The 20,744-nt window shown below is 43.2% G+C and overlaps 1 protein-coding gene across 2 annotated transcripts in view; it reads left to right on the forward strand.

The window, feature by feature from the left end:
• The first annotated feature begins 866 nt into the window (after window positions 1–866).
• Window positions 867–20,744, forward strand: part of FAM184B (family with sequence similarity 184 member B) — a 133,991-nt gene continuing 114,113 nt past the window's right edge. For both annotated transcript variants that reach the window (XM_025998726.2, XM_072737729.1), the window contains exon 1: window positions 867–1,409. In XM_025998726.2, coding sequence (XP_025854511.2) covers window positions 1,263–1,409 — 147 coding nt within the window. In that variant the 5' untranslated portion in view covers window positions 867–1,262. The remainder of the gene's footprint in view (window positions 1,410–20,744) is intronic.

Below are 20,744 nucleotides of genomic sequence, written 5' to 3' on the forward strand. Positions count from 1 at the left end.
TGTAAAAAAGTTGGGAAAATCTGATCCAGGTGCTGTCACTTTCCCAAAAGCCCACTGTTTGAAACCAGAGAAAGCAAGCCACAAAGAAATTTGGTCCCTAACTCCTCCACTCAACAAACAAAAAAAAAGGCACAAGCTCTTAATCCTGACGACAAGATTCTGGCCCCATTTGGCCAGTGGCCAAGAGTGTGGATACGGATGAGTCACTTCCCTTTCACTGAGCTCGGCTTACTTAGACTTTCAGCTCCATCTGTTACTCAACTACTCCACTCTTTTTTGCTTTCTCCTTTCCCACACCTGCTACCATCCTTTCTGCCTCTCTGATGACTTTTCCTGTGTGCTCCTACCGCTTCTTGTACTAAGGGTTCCGCGCTTTCTCGTCCCAGATTTGTCACCAGCTCCTCGGCCGCCCCTTTGGCTTTTTCTCTTTGTTCGCTGATCTCTGGCAATCCTCCCGCAACGTCCGGGCTCCTCCCCAAGATGGGGGGATGGGGGGTGCTACCCGCAGCCCTGACCGGGGTGCACGTTGTGCGCCCAGGTCCCGGTACCTCGTCGCGTCCCCGCGACTTGCTCTTACCTCGCTGCCCCTCTCCTGACACTCATGACATCCCGCCCCCCCCCCCCCCCCCCCGCCCCATCTCCGCCTGCAGCGCCGCGCTCCGGGGCTCTGGAGCCTCTGGCGGAGTGTGCTGGTCAAGGTGCCCTGTCCCTCGCTACCCGTTCGCCCCGCAGAACATCGCCAAGGGCCCCTTCCCAGACCGTGCGCCCCGGCTGCCCGAGGCTGAGGCCGGCTCTAATTTTCCCTTGGCTTGGGATGCCCACCGCGGGCGGGGGCGGCCGCCGCTGAGTCCGGAGCCTGGAGCCACCCACGTGTCCAGGAGCGCGGCGCGGGGCCAGCGCGAACCTCTCCAAGGCCAGCGGCTCCTGGCCGCGGAAGCTCCACTGTTGCAGGCGAAACCCGCACCGGCCCGAGAGCGGCGCGCGGGTCGCGAGCGGCACGTGCGGATCCTCTGCGTCTCGCCGCAGGGTGCGGGTGCCCGCCGAGCCGGCGAGCTAGGCAGCGGGCGCGGGGGCGGGGAGGGGGGCGCGCGGACCGCCGGAAGGCCGACACCTCGGGGCGGCGGTGCGGGAGGCCCGACTGCAGTGCCCCCCGCTCCGGAGAGAACCCACACGCTCACACGCCCGCGCGCGCACACGCACGTGCACATCGCGGGCAGCGAGAACACGAGCGAGAGCCCTTGAGTGTTGGACGCGTTTTAGCCATGGCTTCTGTCCTCAACGGCAAGATTCACGCGTCCGGGACCTGCCAGGGCTCCAAAGCTGATGTCCGCGGCGCCGCCGACTGGAGAATGGACTGGGATCCCGAGATGCACGTGAAAATGTGCAAAAAGATCGCCCAGCTCACCAAGGTAAGGTGAGGCGCTGCGGGCCGGCGAGCTGCGCGCCCTGGGGGCCCAGGTTGGGGGAGGGCGGGCGCGCCCTGGGGAGGCTCAGGCCGAATCCGGGCAGAAACTTTGTCCAGGAGGCCAACCGGTCAGGAGAGCGGTCCTACATCTTGGTAACTTGACCTTCTGGAAGCACCATCCTAAAGCAGCTGAGAGAGGATCCTTGCCAAGGAAACTCCTACAGACTGTGCGCTGAGCAGGTGGTCTGTGCTCCCAAGGTGGGAAACCTAGTTGAATCAGTACTGGCGTGTGTGTGTGTGTGTGTGTGTGTGTGTGTGTGTGTTTATGCACGCGTGTGTTTTCCTTTACCAGCTCTGCTCCAATGATTGTGTCTGGAATGTTGTGATTTTATTCATCGCTGTACTTTACAGCTGGAGAGGTCATGTGGGCTCTATTTAAACACTTGATTAATTTATTCCTTCATTCAACAAATATTTGAGCCATTTGTTGAGTGCCAGCAGCTTGCCTGGCACTGTACTAGACCTGGAAGGCAGCCCAGGGGACTTACTATCAAACTGGGTGCAGATGTGTGTAAGAGCATAAATGGAGAAGTGCACGATTCACCCATTAATTATCAATCGGAATACAAAAGACCTTGGGAGGTCAGCCGGCCCATCTCCCTAGTCTTCCCAGGGACGGGATTGAATCTCTCTGGGACCTGATGAAGACCAGCAAGAAAATACCACCCTGCCCTTTGCTAGCCCTCTGCAGCTTCCCTATTAGGAGCTAGAGCTCCTTGTTGTAGATGTCCCTCCTGTGCCTTGTATAGATGGAAGCAACATCCCTCTCTTACAAGGTCCCAGTGTGTATAGCTGTTTGCCTTGGGGTTTCCTTTTGATCTCATAATAAACTCCTGATACAATACTGCTAGTGGAAGGGTCAGGTCCAGATTCTGTCCAGTAGTTTATGAGACATACTCTCTTTCCTATCTTCCTCCCACCTCCCCACATCCATTTTTTTTTTGTAGGTTCACAGGCATTTTTCTCTCTATTTGGCCAGAGGAAGATCGGATAGAGACTTGGAATTGGGCACTAGCTGCCTTCTCCCGCCCCTCCCATCAACTTCTTCACATTCTTTGCATGTGAGCCTATCTCCAAACAGTGATATCTTTAGTCAAGGATAGAAAAAAGGGAATGGAGATACCCCCTGAGATCTTGGCATGTGTGGCTGGCCACAAATCTAATCTACATTTATCTAAATGTGACATCAATCCCTACAAAGTATTGACTTCAGGTGCTAGGTGCAGTATAAGACATCTCGGTCTTTAAGGGAATCTAAAATGTTTCTGGAGACGCAAGGTTTGAAATATGGAAAGAAAACTAAAAGATATTACTGTAGAATCAATTGCTAAATTGAGTATTTCAAACTATGAGTTCTACAGAAGTAGAAACAAAGGGTAAGTCGTGATGGTCAGGAACAGTTAGGGGAGATTTTATGGAAAAGATGAATGTTGAATTCAGTTTGAATTGATGGAGTGCCTACTGTGTGCCAGGTGCTGTGCTGAATACTGATGGCATAAAGCTTATTAAGACAGTCCCTACCCCTGTGTATATAACACATGAACAGATCATTGCAATACAAGGAGTTAAGCATTCCACTCAGTAGTACTTATGGCACACCTTTTACGTGACGAGCACTGAAGATACAGCAGTGAAGAAAGCAGCACGATCCCTAGCACATAGTAGGCTGTGTTTCTCAAAGGATATTTTTGCATTAGAAATCATAATTGATTCTTATTATGTAGTGCTTCTCTTCATGGTTTTTATGTTAATTGGTTATATTTGACATTTTAATATTGATATCAATATTCTACTTTTCTTTTGGCTAATGTTTGTATGTCACATATTTTGCATCTTTTTATATTGAATCTTCCTGTAAGATATATTTTAGTTGTATTTCTGACAGATGAATTTAATCCCTGTACACTGATGGTGATTACTAATATATTGGGGCTCATTCTTTTATCATGTTTTATGTTTTTCATTTGCCATCCTTTTTCATTCTTCCTTTTTCTCCATCCCTGCCTTCTATTGGATTAATAAAATGATCCATAGTCCCTCATTTTCCACTGCTCGTCTGAGGGTGTTAGGTTTTATTTCTGTTCTTCTCAGAATTGTCTCTTATTTTTCAACATACATACTTAACTATAATTTTTTCTAACAAAGTTATTATGTAATTCTGTCTTCCTGCAAAATATTTTTTAAAAGATTTGTTTACTTATTTTAGAGGGAGAGAGAGAGGGAGCAGGGGAGGGTGAAGGGGAAGAGGGAGAGAGAATATCTTAAGCAGACTCCCTATGGAGCCTAGGGCTCCATGCGGGACTCAGTGTCACGACCCTGGGATCATGACCTGATCTGAAATCAAGAATTGGATGCTCAACCCTTTCAGCCACCCAGGTATTCCATTCCTGCAACAGATTTTTTGTGCACTTTACACATTTAACAGCCCTATCCTTTCCCATCTTGCCATTGTTGTCTAGGGTAGGGTATTTGAATTTTTTAAATTTAAAAATAATTTTTACAGGGGTGCCTGGGTGGCCCAGCTAGTAAAGCTTCTGCCTTCAGCTCTGGTCATGATCACAGGGTCCCGAGATCAGCAGATAATCTGCTTCTCCCTCTCCCTCTGTTCTTCCCCCCCTGCTCATGCTCACTCTTTCTCTCTAATAAATAAATAATATTTTTAAAAATCATTTTTATAATCAAGCATTAATTAAATCCACTGAAATTTCATCACTTCTTACTATTTTTTTCTTGAATCCAAAGCCTTCCATTTGGGTTCACTTTTCTTCTAGCTGAAGTTCATTTATTAATAATCTTTCTCTTGAGGTCTGGATAGGGGAAGGACTTCTGTATATTTGAAACTGTCTTTATTTTGCCCTCAGTGTTGGGTGATAATTTATTTGGGTATAAAATTCTAGTTAACAGTCATTTGCCCAGAGTACAGTGATGAAGATACTCCATGGTTTTCTGGCACTGGTTGTTGCGGGTAAAAATTCTACTGCCAGTCTCATTCCTTCATAGTCAGTCTGCCTTTCTCTTGATAGAATTTAGAATTTGTGTTTGTTTTATTTTGGTGTTCAGCAGTTTCACCAGAACTTTCTAGATGTTAGTTAGTGTGCTTCCTGTTGATGACTGGTGTGCTCTCTTTAATTCTGGAAAATTATCAATGCTTTTCTCTTCAAATATTGTTTCTTTGTCATTGCCTACATTCTCTTTTCTGGAATTGCATTAGGTTAGTGAAGAAGCCTCTTCATCTATATCCTGAAATGTGATAAAAATCTTTTATTTTTTTGCCTCTTTGTTGCATCCTGGTGAATTCCTTGATCCAGTCCTTCTGTTTGCCAGTCCTCTAAATAATTTGTCCAGCCTAGAGTTTTAAGTTTTAGAACTTCAATAATTATATATTTCATTCCTAAGATTACTATTCTTATTTCCTTTCTGATTTTAATAACTTAATTTTTACAGTTTTATTGAAGTATAATTTACACCTTATAAAATTCATTTATTTAAGTGTATGATTCAACATTTTTCGGTAAATGTATAGAGTTGTTACACTATAACTACAATCCAGTTTTAGGACATTTTTACTATCCCAAAGAAACCTTTCGATTCATAGTCAGTCCCCATTCCTACACCAACACCAGGCAACCATTGATCTACTTTCTTTCTCTATAAATCTGTCTTTCCCAGACATTTCATCTCAATGAAATGATACAATATATGGATATTTCCATCTGGTGCTTTTCACTTAGTTGCGAAATCTCATCCAGGTTGTAGCATATGTCAGGCATTCATTCCTTTTGATTGCTCAGTAGTATCCCATTGCATGGATGTGCACCTTCTGTGGCAGACTTTTGGGTCGTTTCCACTTTGAGGCTATTATAAATAATGCTGCTATGAACATGACATTCCTATGCAAGTCTTTGCATGGACACACATTTTCATTGCATTTGGGTAGATAACTAGGAATAGAATTTTGGATTACATCTTATTTTTTAAAAGATTTTATTTCTTTATTTGAGAGAGAAAGAGCATGAGCCAGGGAGAGGGGCAGAGAGAGAGGGAGAAGCAGACTCCCCACTAAGCAGGGAGCTTATATGGGGCTGGATCCCTAGACTCTGAGATCACACCTAAGCCAAAATCAGACACTTACCCAACTGAGCCACCCAAGTGTCCCTGAATTGTCTATTTATGTTTAACTCCTGAGGAAACTGCCGAACTATTTTCTAAAGTGACAATATCATCTTATATTGTTCAGCCTACTTTTCTGGGAAAACCCAATCCAACCCCATGTGCCCAGTTCTTGAGTGACAGTGAAGTACACTTCTTTGCTTACTTGATTCACTCACTTCCCTTCCTTTTCCTCTTGATGCTTCCTCTCCTGAGATGTCTTCATCTCTAAAAGTTGAGTCCTACTTATCTATTAAGTCTCACTTCCCCGCAAGAAAAGCCTTTGAAAAACCTTGCTTTTGAAATTAACCATGTATTCATTAATTATACATTGTGCATTCATTATTTTTTCTTACATCTGTTTTTTCCCAGAAGTTTATACAATGCCTGGCACATGGTAGACTCTCAGTAAGCTTGTTAAATTTAATTAAAATTTCCTCCTACAGATTTGGTTAACATTTCTTTCATGATATTTGTCCATCTGATATCATAGTTTATTTGTATATAGTACGCCCCTTAAAATCATAAACTCTACTTTATTCACAATACTTTGCACTTGGTGGAAAGTATGTGTTAGGGTAGTAAATACTCATTTACATAGTGATTCAGAGTCCAGGGTGCACATTAAAATCACCTGGGAAGCTTTTAAAAATACACCAGTGAGATGACAGCTAGAATGCAATGCCTGATACTAGACTGGAGTCTCTACTGGAGGGGGAAAATGCTGCAGCGAGACAGTCAAGTTTACTGATAAACTGGAATGTGATGATAGAGAAATTAAAAGCATTTATGTCAATGTTGAATTTTCTAGAGTTGAAAATATGCTATGTAACTATGCACCAATATATTCTTATTTTGAGGTAATGCACTTTGAAATAGGTCTTACTTTTTAAAAAAGATTTATTTATTTGGCAGAGAGAGTGAGAGAGAAGAAAAAACATGCATGTGCAGGGATGGGGATTGGGCAGAAGGAGAGGGAGAGAAAATCTCAAGCGGACTCCGCCCTGAGCATGGAGCCGAACACATGAGGCTCCATCTTATGACCTGAGATCATAACCTGAGCCAGTATCAAGAGTTAGACACTTAACTGACTGCACCACTCAGGCACCCCCAAACTGGTCTTCTTTTAAGAACATAAAAATGATGTCTTACTCACAAAGCATTTTATTTTGTAAATTAAATATAGAAAGAGCAAATGATAAAACAAATGGGACAAATGTTAAGCACCTGTGAATCTCGGTAAAGGGTATATGGGGATGTTCTTTGTACTATTCTTTTTCTGGCAACTTTTTTCCTAAGCTTGAAATCATTTCCAAATAAAAAATTAAAAACAAACACAAAGCATACAAGACCCCATGCCCCATCTGTGAAGGAGAAGAGAGAGAGGTGACAGTCATTGCTGTTTTCTCAGAGCCCCTCAAGAGCTCTTGATGTTTACCCAAGGTCAAGAACCACTGTTTCAGAGCAATTGAAAGTTTAAACAGTACAGTGGGCAAAGAGGAATTATTTGGGCAATAGGAGGTTCCTAATCCATTCCCCACCCCAGCCTTTGGGAAGCTTTTGGTCTTGAAAGCATCAGGCAGGTTTGCCCAGCCCAGACCCTGGGATCATCAGACCAACCCTGCTTTTGCCCTGTTCTAGCAATCTCCAACTGATTCTTTTTTTGGCAGGGCTCTCCACATCCTCATACCCGAAAGGCTTGGCATCCTTCATATCCAGAGATTCCTTAGTTCCAACTTCGAAGGAGGGATGGAGTACCTTGCTGCAAATATAAGCTTTATACTAGAACAAGAAAATGTATAGGAAAGTGTGTGTTCCCTCTCCGTGAGCCATCTCTCGGATGAAGATTGACTCTCAGGAAATGAGACCTTGTACTGACCATTACCATGTACTCATAGCACTGCCTCTCATCTCCCAATCACAGAAGAGTGCCCAGGAGGCAATGAGCAGTCCTGTTATGTGCCAGAAGCTACCAAGCTAGAAGTGTAAATAGTAGAGTAACCCTACAGAGCCCTCTTGATCACCCTTCTAAAAGGATGTGTGCCAATCTCCTGGATTGCAGACCCTGCAATCAAAGGCCTGCAGTTGCCACACGTTAGTAATACCTTATGATTTTTTAGTGTTTGTAATATTTTCTTTTTGAGCTTCAAAGGTTTATATTAGTTCCATTTATTTATTTATTTATTTATTTTAGTGACACACAATGTTAAATTAGTATCATTTGTACAACATAGTGATTCAGCAGTTCTATGCCTTGCACAAATGCTCAAAACAGTAATCACTGCATGATACATTATTCCAAGACTACATTCCCTAGGCTATACTTTTCATACCCTTGCCTTATCTATTTTATTTTAAGATGTATTTATTTTAGAGAGAGAATGAGAGAGAGGATGCATGTGGGTGGGGGAGAGGGAGCGGAACAGAGGAAGAGACTCCCTGCTGAGCCTGTCGTGAGACTCAATCTCAGGACTCTGAGATTACAACCAGAGCAGAAACCAAGAGTCGGACACTTAACCTACTGTACCAAAAGGCACCCCTTGACTTATCTACTTTATAACTGGAAATTTGTACCTCTTAATCTCCATTTCCTCAATTCTCTTCTCCTCTAGCAACTACCAATTTGTTCTCTGTATTTATGAGTCTTTCTGTATTGTTTGTTCACTTGTTTTGTTTTTTAAGTTCTACATATGGGTGAAATCATATGATATTTGTCTTCTTCTGTCTTATTTCACTTAACATGGTACCCTCTAGATCCATCTGGGTTGTAGCAAGTGGCAAGATTTCATTCTTTTTTATAGTATTCATGTTTTTGCAAAGCCTTTGACATACTTATTCATCCTCTGTGTGCACAGCAGTCCTGCATGGCAAGGAGGGAAGCACCATCCCTAATAGGGAGAGGAAAAATCTGAGACCCAGAAGAGGGCTAGCATTCTTGCCTGATGTCACATTAGTATGCATTGACAGAACCCAGGACATCCAGAACCTAGTGTTGGGTGTGTAGAGGGGAGGGAGGAGGATGAAACTTCTTTCCTGATCATCCTTATGTTTCCATAACCTCTCTAAATCATTTTTACTACTTTTTTTCATGGAAGGGGCAATGTGTATCCAATTAGTGAGGCTAAGAGCAGGAATAGAGCAGAGCTCTTTCCTCATCCTCCCTTTTCCCTCATGGAGTGATCTGCTCGTAGAAGCACACATTCTACTCTATCTTCCATGCCACAATTTTACATCATCTCCCCCTGGTCCAACATCTACTAGGATACATTAGCAGAGACAATGATATTGATGTGTGTGGGAGATCGTGGATGTCTGTAGGGATGGATTGGATGATATTGTTATGAAGAATAGGTCATGAGTATAAAATCAGAAAGATTAAGGAAAAACGGTTATAATTTATTTTTCAGATTTTTAATTTATTCATTCAAGAGTGAGCAAGTGAGAGCAGGAGAAGCAGTGAGGGCCAGAGGGAGAAGAAGAAGCAAGACTCCCTGCCAATCAGGGAGGCCCTGCCAATCAGGGAGGCCAACATGGGGTTCAATTCTAGGACCCTGGGATCATGACCTGAGCTGAAGGCAGATGCTTAACTGAGCCCCCCAGGTGCTCCGAACAATTATAATTTTGACTCAAAACTATCTTTTTTATTTGATTTGATTTAATTTAATTTGATTTAAACTTGATTTATTTCTAGAGGGATACTTCTTACTCTTATTTATACTAATAAATTTAAATGAAAATAAACATGAAGACATCTGGAGAGCTAATGAATAATTTTGAGGTTTACCTTGGATTGTTCTTCCTTCTGATCCTACTTATATGGCTGGTATCAGCTAAAATACCATCTCTTTAGAGAGAGGCCCTTTCTGATCTTCCAAAGGGGCCAACTTTCCTCCTCTTTAATTGGAAAAAAATAAGTCTTTCTTCCTTGGTGATTTGACAGCGGAGGTTTCACTTACATAACATGGAGCATCTCACCCAGGATTGGTTGTGTTGTGAACATGATAGATACTGGTTTCCCTTCCCTTTCTGAACTCGAAGACCTGCAGAAGGATAGGACTCTTGTTCAGTCGTCAAAACCAGCAATGGAAACAAAGCCAGCCCTTCTCTGGGACGGGGAGGCAGTGTCCTAAAGCAGTGGGAGTGATTCCTGTTAGCACAGAAGTCCTCAGCAACAGGCTGCCACCTGAGCCCTGTGTTTTCATGGCTTAAAGGTGTGGATGTTTTCTTGCACCCACTGACTCCTGTAGCTTCTCTGAAAACACTCTCCTGCTTGTGGGAGCTTGTTTGGGAACAGATATTTAAACAGTTCCATACCAGTTTGCTTTAGGATTCTAGATTGGAAAACCGCAGCTCTGTTTTAACAAGTTCTTCCTGTTGGAATCTTTCCATTTAGTGACTCGATTCATGGTGTAAAGATGGCTATCTCACAAAAATCTTTTTTTTGCCATAAAACACTATGAGAGACACTTCGAGTTGGGTGCCTTTGAACTCATGAAGATGCCTCCACTTTTGCATGACCAATTTGATGTCTGCATCAATCCTTTCTCCACATGGCAGCCAGAGCGGCCTTAAAACTGAATCACACCCTCAACACACTGTTGGTGGGAATGTACAACATCGCTGCTGCCTTGCAAAACAGTCTGGCAGTTCCTCCGTTAAACAGAGCTATCATATGAACCAGCAATTCCAGAGTACCCAAGAGAAATTAAAACATACACCCACACAAAAACTCATATACATTTTCAGAGCAGCGTAATGCAGAGTAGCCACAAAATGAAAATAAGCCAAATGTCCATCAACTGAAGAACGGATAAAAAAAAATGTGGTACAAAGTACAAAGTCAGGGTGGGAGGGCAGGTACTGGCTAAGGGATGTGGGGTTTCTTTTTGGAGGTAAAGAAAGTATCCTAAAGTCAGTTGTAGTGATCGTTACATGACTCTGTGAATGTACTTAAACCCACTGACTTGTACTTTAACTGGGTAGATCCTATGATGTATGAGTCGTCTCAATAAAGCCGTTAAATTAAAACAAACAGACAAAATAAAACCAAACAAACTCAATCCCATCTTCCTCCTGTTTAGATCCAGTTCTGAAGCAAGTCCTATAAACAAATAAGGAAGCAGCCCCGCTCTGTTCCCCATCTCCATTTCCCCCTCTGCCCCAACCCTTGCCACGTGGCCTCCTGAGAGGCCTGTTGTTCACCCTTGCCCCCTCACACAGTGGCAAGAATGAGATTTTAAAATATAAACCAGAACGTTCTTCTGTTTATTTTTTTTTTAAGATTTTATTTATTTATTCATGAGAGACAGAGAGAGAGAGAGAGAGGCAGAGACACAGGCAGAGGGAGAAGCAGGCTCCATGCAGGGAGCCCAACATGGGACTCGATCCCGGGTTCCCAGGATCACGCCCTGGGCTGCAGGTGACGCTAAACCGCTGGGCCACCGGGGCTGCCCTGTTCTTCTGTTTAAAACCCACCAGTGGGGCAGCCCTGGTGGCCCAGCGGTTTAGCGCTGTCTGCAGCCCAGGGTGTGATCCTGGAGACTCATCGAATTCCCTGCATGGAGCCTGCTTCTCCCTCTGCCTGTGTCTCTGCCTCTCTCTCTTTGTGTCTCTATGAATAAATAAAATCTTAAAAAAATAAAATAAAACCCACCAGTGGCTTCCCGACCCATCTCTGAAGTCCTCTCACTCCATCTGCCATCATCACTTTACCCACTCACTGTTTATTGCTTTCTGTTCTCCCCAGAGGAAGTTCCTTGAGGGCAGGAATTTCTGTCTCCTGCCTGGAACAGTGCCTGGTTAGTGACCGGTGCCCACAGGTGTCCGTTGATGGGCTAAAGGCACAAAACTCTTCCTGGACCCCTCTTTGCTCCTAGGATCAAATATCCAATTTTAACCACCACCTACATATGTCTTATGGGAAAGCGGGGAAGCTTTTCTCAAGGCGAGAATTCAAGAGGTGCTAATCTCGAATTTTCTGAGTGGTGTAGAGAACTGGTCACATCTGACAAATAAGCGGACCTCCTCAACTCCCTCCCAGGCCTGCATCTGATTCAGTCCCTCTGAGCCCCTGACCACAGACACAGGATCTGATCAATCTTGGTGCCTCCATTGGCCAGACTTAAATTCCCTCAGAACACCAGAATTATAAGTGAAATAAAACAGCAATGACCAATCATATACCGTTTTAGAAGACACACCCATTTTAGAGAAGTCAAAGTGACAAGCAAAAATAAAAGATTTTAAAGCATCTTCAAACCTGTAATAACTACAGTGATATAATAACATAATATTCTTGTATGTCCTACTATACAATTCCCCATGCAAATATGGACATATAATTTCTAAAACTAGAGTTACATCATACGTAACTATTGTGTTACCTGGGATTTTTTACCCTTGAGCTCTCCAACATTTCATGGTTGTGTTAGTATTCCATTGCATAAATATTGTATAACTTCTTTTATCTGGGAAACGTTTACTGAGCACCTGTTATGTGCCGGGTAAAATCCCTTATCTCATGGCACTTACAGGCAAGATAAATAGAATGTGAACAAAGTCAATAGAACTTTTGTTCAATATCATTTGAGCATTTTGAATAATTGAAAAACGAAAGCCATGAGGGAAAAAAATCTAACACATCTGTAATATTATGTAAAAAAAAAAAAAAAAAAAAACTTTAAACAGGGATCAACAAGCTATGCCCATAGGCCAAATAAGCCCACTGCCCATTTTAGTATGGTTTGTGAATCAGGAAGGGTTCTTACATTTTTAAATGTAAGAAAAAAATTAAAAATAAGAACAAAATTTTGTGACTTGTGAAAATTATATGAAATTCAAATGCAGTGTCTAAAATAAAGTTTTATCGAAACACAGCTATGCACATTCATTTATGGATTATCTAGGGTAGCTTCTATTTGGCACAAAAACGATGGCAGATTTGAATAGTTGGGACAGAGCCTGACTAAAGCCTAAAATAATTACTATGTGGACCTGTCCAGAAAAAGTTTGAGGACCCCAATTTAAAACATATGTAATCCTTCACTAATCTTTTCCTGTGAGGCTCAGTTTTAATTCTTTGGGATGGCCTGCTGATTGGCATTACACCTTTGTGTTACACAAACTATCCCCATAGTTAGAGTGACCTTCTAATTTATCACCCAAATTGGACACTTCTGAGAATGAAAGGGGGCACCAGACCAGGTAGCCAATGAAACAACAGGAACTGCCCTGGACGGCCCTGTATATGAGGTCGCCCTACCCATAATGCACCTGTCCTATTTCCCACAATGCACCTGTCCTGTTTCCCACGATATACCTGTTCTATTTCCCACAATGCATCTGTTCTATTTCCCACAGCACATCTGTACTTTTTCTTATTTGGGTGTCTTAATGTGAAGATAATCTAAAACTTTTCGCTTCTCTGTCTCTGTCATACCTAATTTGATAATACTTTTTTTTTCCCTTAGCAGCTTTTCTTTACTGAATCTGTCCAAAGCATTCAACCTAGTTTTCATAGGAACAGCTTCCTTTTTCCATTCAGATATAACTGATGTAGTATGATGTTAGATTATATCAGCAGCAAAATACAGCAGCAAATACAACTGGCATAAACAAGTGACAATGTGAGTAGAATTGTGGTTTTCCAGAGAAAGGATGAAGAGTTTTAACTTATCCACAAGTTTGTTGAATGGAGACTGGTTAAGTCAGCTTCTACTGTTTTTATATAGGAACTGAATTACAATATTGCTATGCTACCAAGGAAGAAGTATGGAAACATCAAACAGCCTGAGGGCTCAAGGAAGTTTCCCTGAGATAGGCAGGGACTATTATTGGTAGACATTTTAGTTGATTCCAGTTTTTCATTATTGTAATTAGTATTGTGATGGTCATTTTTTTTTTTTAAGAGAGGGAGAGGGGGCAGGGGAGGGGCAGAGGGACAGGAGAGAATCTTTTTCTTTTTTTTTTTAATTTTAGAGAGACAGAACCCTCGTGTGTTTGCAAAAAAAAAAAAATTTAGAGAGACAGAACGAGCAGAAGGAGAAGGACAAGCAGATTCCATGCTGAGTGGGGAGCCCAATGCGGGGCTCAATCTCATGACCCTGAGATCAGGACCTGAGCTGAAATCAGGAGTCCCACACTCAATGGACTGAGCCACCCAGGTACCCTAGAGAGAGAGAATCTTAAGAAGGCTCCACTCCCAATGTGGAGCCTGTTGTGGTGCTCAATATTACAACCCTGAGATACCATCTGAGCCAAAATCAAGAGTTGGACACTTGACCAACTGAGCCACCCAAGTGTGCCTATCATGGACATTCTTGAGACCTGATCACTGCACAGTTGCTTAATTATTTTCCTCAGTTAAATTTCTATGAGCAAAACTAACCTTTGCTACAGGTAGACTCTATGAAGAAATATCAGGAAGATTGGAAGGGAGAGCTGGAGAGAGGAGTATTTAGTAATTAGTTGAAAACAGTATCATAGACAAGGTGTTCACCTTACTTGTTAATTGCAAAGCTTGCCTTTTTAAAAAAGATTTATTTATTTTGAGAGAGAGAGCGAGCACATGCATCATGGAGGGGGAGGGGCATAAGGAGAAGAAGAGAGAGAATCTCAAGCAGGCTCCCCCAAGTGCAGAGCTTGATATGAGGTTTGATCTCATGACCCTGAGATCATGACTTGAGCCGAAGTCAAGAGTCAGACACTTCACTGACTGAGCCACCTGGGAGCCCCCAAAGCTTGCTGATTTTAAAGGCAATTATTACAGTGCTCTTCCTCTATAATCCAAATACTGGAACAGTTCCATGGGAACAACACTCGTAGTTGCAGAGACAATGGTGTACAGTAGTTCCCCCTTCTCCATGGTTTCAGCTACCTGGAGTCAACTGTGGTCCAGACGCAGATGATCTTCCTCATGTATTGTGATATATTTGTCAGAGTGAAGGCATTTTATCAGCTCACATCATCACAAGAAGAAGGGTGAGTAATATATTTTGAGAAAGAGACCACATTCATGTAACTTTCATTACTGTATAGCATTAAAATTGTTCTATTTCATTAGTCATTCTTGTTAATCTCTTACTATGACTAATTTATAAATTAAACCTTATCATAGGTATATATGTAGGGGAAAAATATGGACTACGTATATGTAGGGCTGGTACTTTCTGGGGGTCTTGGAATATATCCCCTGCAGGTAAGGGTGGGGAGGAGCGCTACTGTGATTACTTTCAAACTACACTGACATAATCAGAAGTGTAGATTATCAGTTCACATTCTGACTGCTTAATATGCCTTAGTAATGAAGTTACTCACTATATTCTAATCCTCCAGAGTAAGAGGACACAGCTGGAAAATGCTCCTAGATTGCTCAAGGCATCAGAGAAACAAGCAGGTTTCTCAGAGCTCAGGGGTCCAGTAGAACCAGTGGCACACCAGTGTCTCTCCCTTTCTTGTCCCTAGTCTCCTGAGAGAGCTTTTCTCTTAACTATGGAACCATCAGAACAGGAAGCAGGGAGCTACTTGTGAATCATTGATGTCATCATCAGAAATAGTATTCTTCTCAGTCTTTTGAAGCAAAATGGTGGTAAAATCTTCCTGAAAAGCAATGCCCCTGCCTGCTCAACCCTGAACAGCTACCATAATAACTTTGGCCCTTGAACTTCAGGCTCTCATCTGACTAAAAAGCAGGCCCAAGGGACTGTTGAGTCTTTTACTGCTTCGTGCTAATTGTGTAACTGGCAGATGCTGTCTTCTCTTGTTGGTAGTTGTGGTAGACACAAAAAAATGGTCCCCCAGTAGATATCAAATCCCTGGAAACTGTGAATCCTACCTCATTAAGAAAAAGGGTCTTTTCAGATTAGTTTAAGCATTTTGAGATTAGATAGACTTCCATTATCTGCATGGGCCCTAAATCCAGTGACAAGTGTCCGTAGAAGAGAACAGTGGAGGGAGATTTGAGACAGAAGAGAAGACATAGAAGAGGTAAAGGCCATATGAAGACAGAGATTGGAGCAGTACTGCCACAGCTGAGGAAAATCTGGAGCTGGAAGGGGCCAAGGATGGATGATTCTCTCCTTGAGCTTCAGGAGGGAGTGAGGCCTGCAGGGATCTTGACTTTGAACTTCTGACCTCCAGGACTGTGAAAGAATAAAGTTCTGTTGTTGCTGTTGTTGTTTAAAGGTGTATTTATTTGAGAGAGAGAGAGAGAGAGAGAGAGAAGGGGGAGGGATAGTGGGAGAGAATCTCAAGCAGACTCCATCCTTGATCAAGGAGCCCAGAAACTGGGTTTGATCCCACAACCTGTGAGATCACAACCTGAGCGGAAACCAAGAGTTGGAGGTTTAACTGGCTGAGCCACCCAAGTGCCCCTTAAAGTTCTGTTGTGTTAAACAAGTCTCTGGTGACTTGTTATGGCAGCCACAGGAAACAAATACACTGGCTTTTTACAGACCTCTTCACCATTACAGAAGGCTGCTTCCACACCTGCTGGGCTTCTCTCCTCTGGTAACTGTCAGTGTGTTTTAACAAAACTTCGCACCAGCAAATGAAAGCTGTTGAGTGGAGGTCAGGCAACTACACATTTTTAAAATTCCACTGGTGGCTGTGACTTCAGCCTGACCCTGAAACCATGGCTTCTGGCCTAGGTAATAGGTCCTGGTCCATTGGCAGGCCTGGGCTTGCCCTGTCTGGCAGCAGAGGGATTGAGTGCCTGTCTTATTTCCTGCACTCTTTAGGCCTGTGCTCCTCATATGTTAGTATTAAATACAAGTGGCTAGGGATGCCTGGGTGGCTCAGTGGTCGAGTGTCTGCCTTTGGCTCAGGTGTGATGCTGGGGTCCCGGGGTCAAGTCCTGCGTCAGGCTCCTCTTGGGAGCCTGCCTCTCCCTCTGCCTATGTCTCTGCCTCTCTCTCTGTGTCTCTCATGAATAAATAAATAAAATCTTAAAAATGCATACGTACATACAAGTGGCTAGGCCTACCTGTGGCATTGTAGTCAGTCAGTCCACAGTGAGGCCTGATAATATGCATTTTATTTTTATGTTAATTAAAAAATTTTTAAGTTAAATTCAATTCAGTTAACGTACAGTGTATTATTAGTTTCAGGGGTAGAATTCAGTGATTCATCAGTTGCATACAACACCCAGGGCTCATCACTTCAAGTGCCCTCCTTAATATCCATCACCCAGTTACCCCATCCCCCCATCTATCTCCCCTCCAGCAGCCCTCAGTTTGTTTCCCAAAGTTAAGAGTCTCTTATCATTTCCCTCCCTCTATGTTTTTGTCTTATTTTATTTTCCCCCTTCCCCTATGTTCATCTGTTTTATTTCTTAAATTCCACATATGAATGAACTCATGGTATTTGTCTTTCTCTAACTTATTTCACTTAGCATAATACCTTCTAGTTCTATCCAGGTTGTTGCAAATGGCAAGATTTCATTCTTTTTTGATGGCTGAATAATGTTATATTGTATATGTATATATATACATGTATATATACCACATCTTCTTTAGCCATTCTTCTGCCGATGGACACATCTGGGCTCTTTCCATAGTTTGGCTATCGTGGATATTGCTGCTATAAACATTGGGGTACATGTGCCCTTTCAGATCACTACATTTGTATCCTTTGGATAAATGCCTACCAGTGCAATTACTGGGTCATAGTGTAGCTCTATTTTCAACTTTTTGAGGAACCTCCATACTGTTTTCCAGAGTGGTTGCCAGTTTGCATTCCCACCAACAATGTAAGAGGGTTCCCCTTTCTCCACATCCTCACCAACATCTGTTGTGTCCTGAGTTATTCATTTTAGCCATTCTGATATTTGTGAGGTGGTATCTCATTTTAAATCAGTTCAGGTGATGCTTAAGCTGAGCAAGTGTTCAAGATAACTGAGACTTCCCTATTTTGTCTTCCTCATTTTGGAACTTCCAGCAGCTTCTAGAATAGTGCCCAGCTCTCCATAAAATTCAGTAATGAGTTGGATTACTTTGAACCATTAAACCCTTGAGGACCAGGACCTCATCTTATACCTTTTTTTATATGTGTTTAGCACCTTGTGGAGGTGCTAAACACAGAGAGTGCCAGCAGGAGACGTATTAAAGGGTGTGTGTGCCAATAAATCTTCCCATGTGTAAGAGGTGCCAGCACATCACAGTAAGTGCCAAGGGGTGCCAAAATGGCAGAGCACCCCTCCCCACTAAGAGAGGTATTACATTGTGGGGGACCATCATCAAAAAAACATGACCACCAACTGACCTGTGAGCTGGACCCAGGCACTTGAGGACTCCTTACCTCCTCTCCTGTCCTCGGAATGTGAGCTCCACTTGCCTTTCCTGCTCCCAGAGCTGCTCCAAGGACATAGTCTTGAGATGGTGATGTCATACTGAAAACACTGACATGATATAAATGACTGCACCCTGTTAGGGCCTTTGTAAACTTTTAAGATTTGGAGGGCAAGTGTGGGAATCCATTTGTATTGCTGCCACCCAAGACAAGCCTCATAGGAAGGTTCCCTTTGCTATTATTAAAACTGCCACCTACCAGCCTGGAGTGGCCTGCCTCTTTCCTCTGTCCTCCTCTGGGTGTGCTCAGGCTCTTAAACGGGCATTGACCTATTTTGAAGGTTTTGAAGGAGTGACAGATATTAATCCGCCTAGCTTACCCATGTCTCAGTCTCATTTTGCACTCTGCTGATTTTATGATGAGGATGACAAGCATTTGGGGTGACATCAGAATTAGGGGACTACAGATAGGTTGTTGAGGGGTCAGTAATATGGGGGTGGGTAAGGATGATACCTTGACATTTTGAAGACAAAGTTTGTCTAGATCATAGTTTTAGTTAGGCGAAACCAGTGAGAAAGAACTTGTTTTCTGTTTTTTTTTTTAAAATATTTTATTTATTTATGAGAGACACAGAAAGGCAGAGACACAGGCAGAGGGAGAAGCAGGCTTCCTGAGGGGAGCCTGATGTGGGACTTGATCCCAGGACCCTGGGATCACGACCGGAACCAAAGGCAGCTGCTCATCCACTGCACCACCCAGGTGCCCCTGTTTTCTGGGTTTTTGTTCGTCATCTTGCCAGGGTAACCTGCCCTTGAGAAGTGTGCCCCCGAAGCATCTGCTTTTCCTTGCACTTGCAAGCTCATTAATGGCATTTTCCCAGAGACCCAGAAATAGCAAATTCCATTAAAAGGCTTATCATTAAACACAATACAACTCTTTATGTGGGAGAAGGATGGCCTCTGAATAAGAGTCCATTAGGGCTGTGGGCTGGAAAAAATGGGTCAGCTTTCTTTTAAAGGAGAAATTAATACAGCAGGCAAGAGCCAGCAATACTGTCGACATTCATCTTGCAAAGCTTTTCCTCTTCCTGCTGCCAAAGTATGCCTGTCCAGACTTGCTATTCCTGTCCTCAGCCTCCTGGAGCAGGGCCCATTCGTCCTAAGGAAGCCTATCAAATTATCTGGTGACAGCCTAAATAAATATGAGTGGGGAGATTCGAACTGAGTATAGGGTTTTGTGTGTGTGTGTGTGTGTGTGTGTGTGTGTGTATGAGCAAATGTAATCTAAACCAGGCCTCAGGAAAGCAAAAGCTAATCAGCAGCTCTCTCCCCTTTGGTGGGTCCTAATGTCAGTTCCATGAAAAGTGGTTAATAGCCATGTACATCAGATGCTCTCCCCAGAGAAAAACTGATATAGAGAAGCTTGTTCCATTATAACAGGTGAGTGCTCAAAAGAGCTGTGTGGTGTGCAGGCTCCTCATTGTGACTTAAGCTGAGACACAGGGCCTGGTGGGACCTTGATAGCTGAAATTGACAGGTCAAGAACTAGGCCTGAACAATGGGAGTGAATATCCCATTGAGACTCCAGGGATGCAGTGTCTGAAAACCATAGACAACACAAGAATGAGTCAGGCACATGTCTGCAGTGGGAGAGCTCTTCAGCTCTGGCGCAGGGCGGTGGGGGGAGGGGAGGTTCTAGAAGGTGGGTGATTCAGAATTCAGAGAAGCTGGCTGTTAGAAGTAGGTGTTTGGAATTCTGCCCAAATTCAGCAGGATCCCCTGCTAATAGGACATAGACAAGGAGACCCAACTCTATAGGAGGAATTAGGCTGGGCCAGGTTCTTAGCCAACAACATGGAGAATTTAATGGATTTGTAAGATATTGGAGGGGGAGGTATCTTGCAGGAAATTTGATATATGGTTGCACCAGTTTGGATGTTTGTATCATTGTTCAGCAAATATTCACTTACTCTTACTCCCTACCCTCATCCCATGAACAGAGATTACCTCCTCATCCCATTAATGATGTGCTCCTCCTTGAGACTTGCTTTGGTCCAAGGAATGGCAGAGGATGTGAACATGGGCAGAGACCTTTTTGTGCTTGTACAATTTGGAAATTGCCATGGGAAAATCATGTGCTGAGTGGCCACTGTCCCTATAGCATAGCCCCAAATGAGCAGATCTGAATCTAACTCTCATAGCCTGGAGCCAAACCCAGGTGACTCAAAATCTGAAACAGCAGATCCATTCTAGCCAAGCCCAGCCTAGATCAGCTCAACTGTGGTTAGCCTATATGGAAAAAAAAAAAATGCTTCTAGTTGTAAGACATTGAATTGGGGGTAGTTTGTTCAGCAGCTCTGGAGCTCAGAAAAAGTAGCTAGACTAGGAATTATCAACTTAGAGGGGATAGTTTATTTGTTTATTTACCCCTTTACTCAGTAAATATTTTGCATAAGCTGATTCTGTGCTGGGTACTTCCATTCATTGGTATGGAGATTGTTCAAAATCCTTGTAGAAACAGGTCTTTTGGCAGTTTTCCCAGGGAAAATTTGTAGAGTTAGAACAAAGGGCTGTCAAAAACAGAACCTTTAAGATTGCTACCCTGTGAAAGAGAGCCTGGGAGATCCTTGGGAGAGGTATTGGGAGACACAGGTGAAGCTGGTGTTTCACCTGGGAGGAGACGCTTTCAAGAGGGAGTGTTGACTGGTGGCAGGTGGTACAAAGATGGAAGATGGGTTGAGTCCTGAAAAAGAAGCCATTGTAAATGGCCATTGGTGACCTGGCTGTCATTAGAATGATGGGCCATGATTGGGAGAGCCTGGTGCAGGGAGCCAGATGTTGGCATC

The sequence above is a fragment of the Vulpes vulpes genome, chromosome 14 (assembly GCF_048418805.1).
Source record: "Vulpes vulpes isolate BD-2025 chromosome 14, VulVul3, whole genome shotgun sequence".
Lineage (NCBI taxonomy): Eukaryota > Metazoa > Chordata > Mammalia > Carnivora > Canidae > Vulpes > Vulpes vulpes.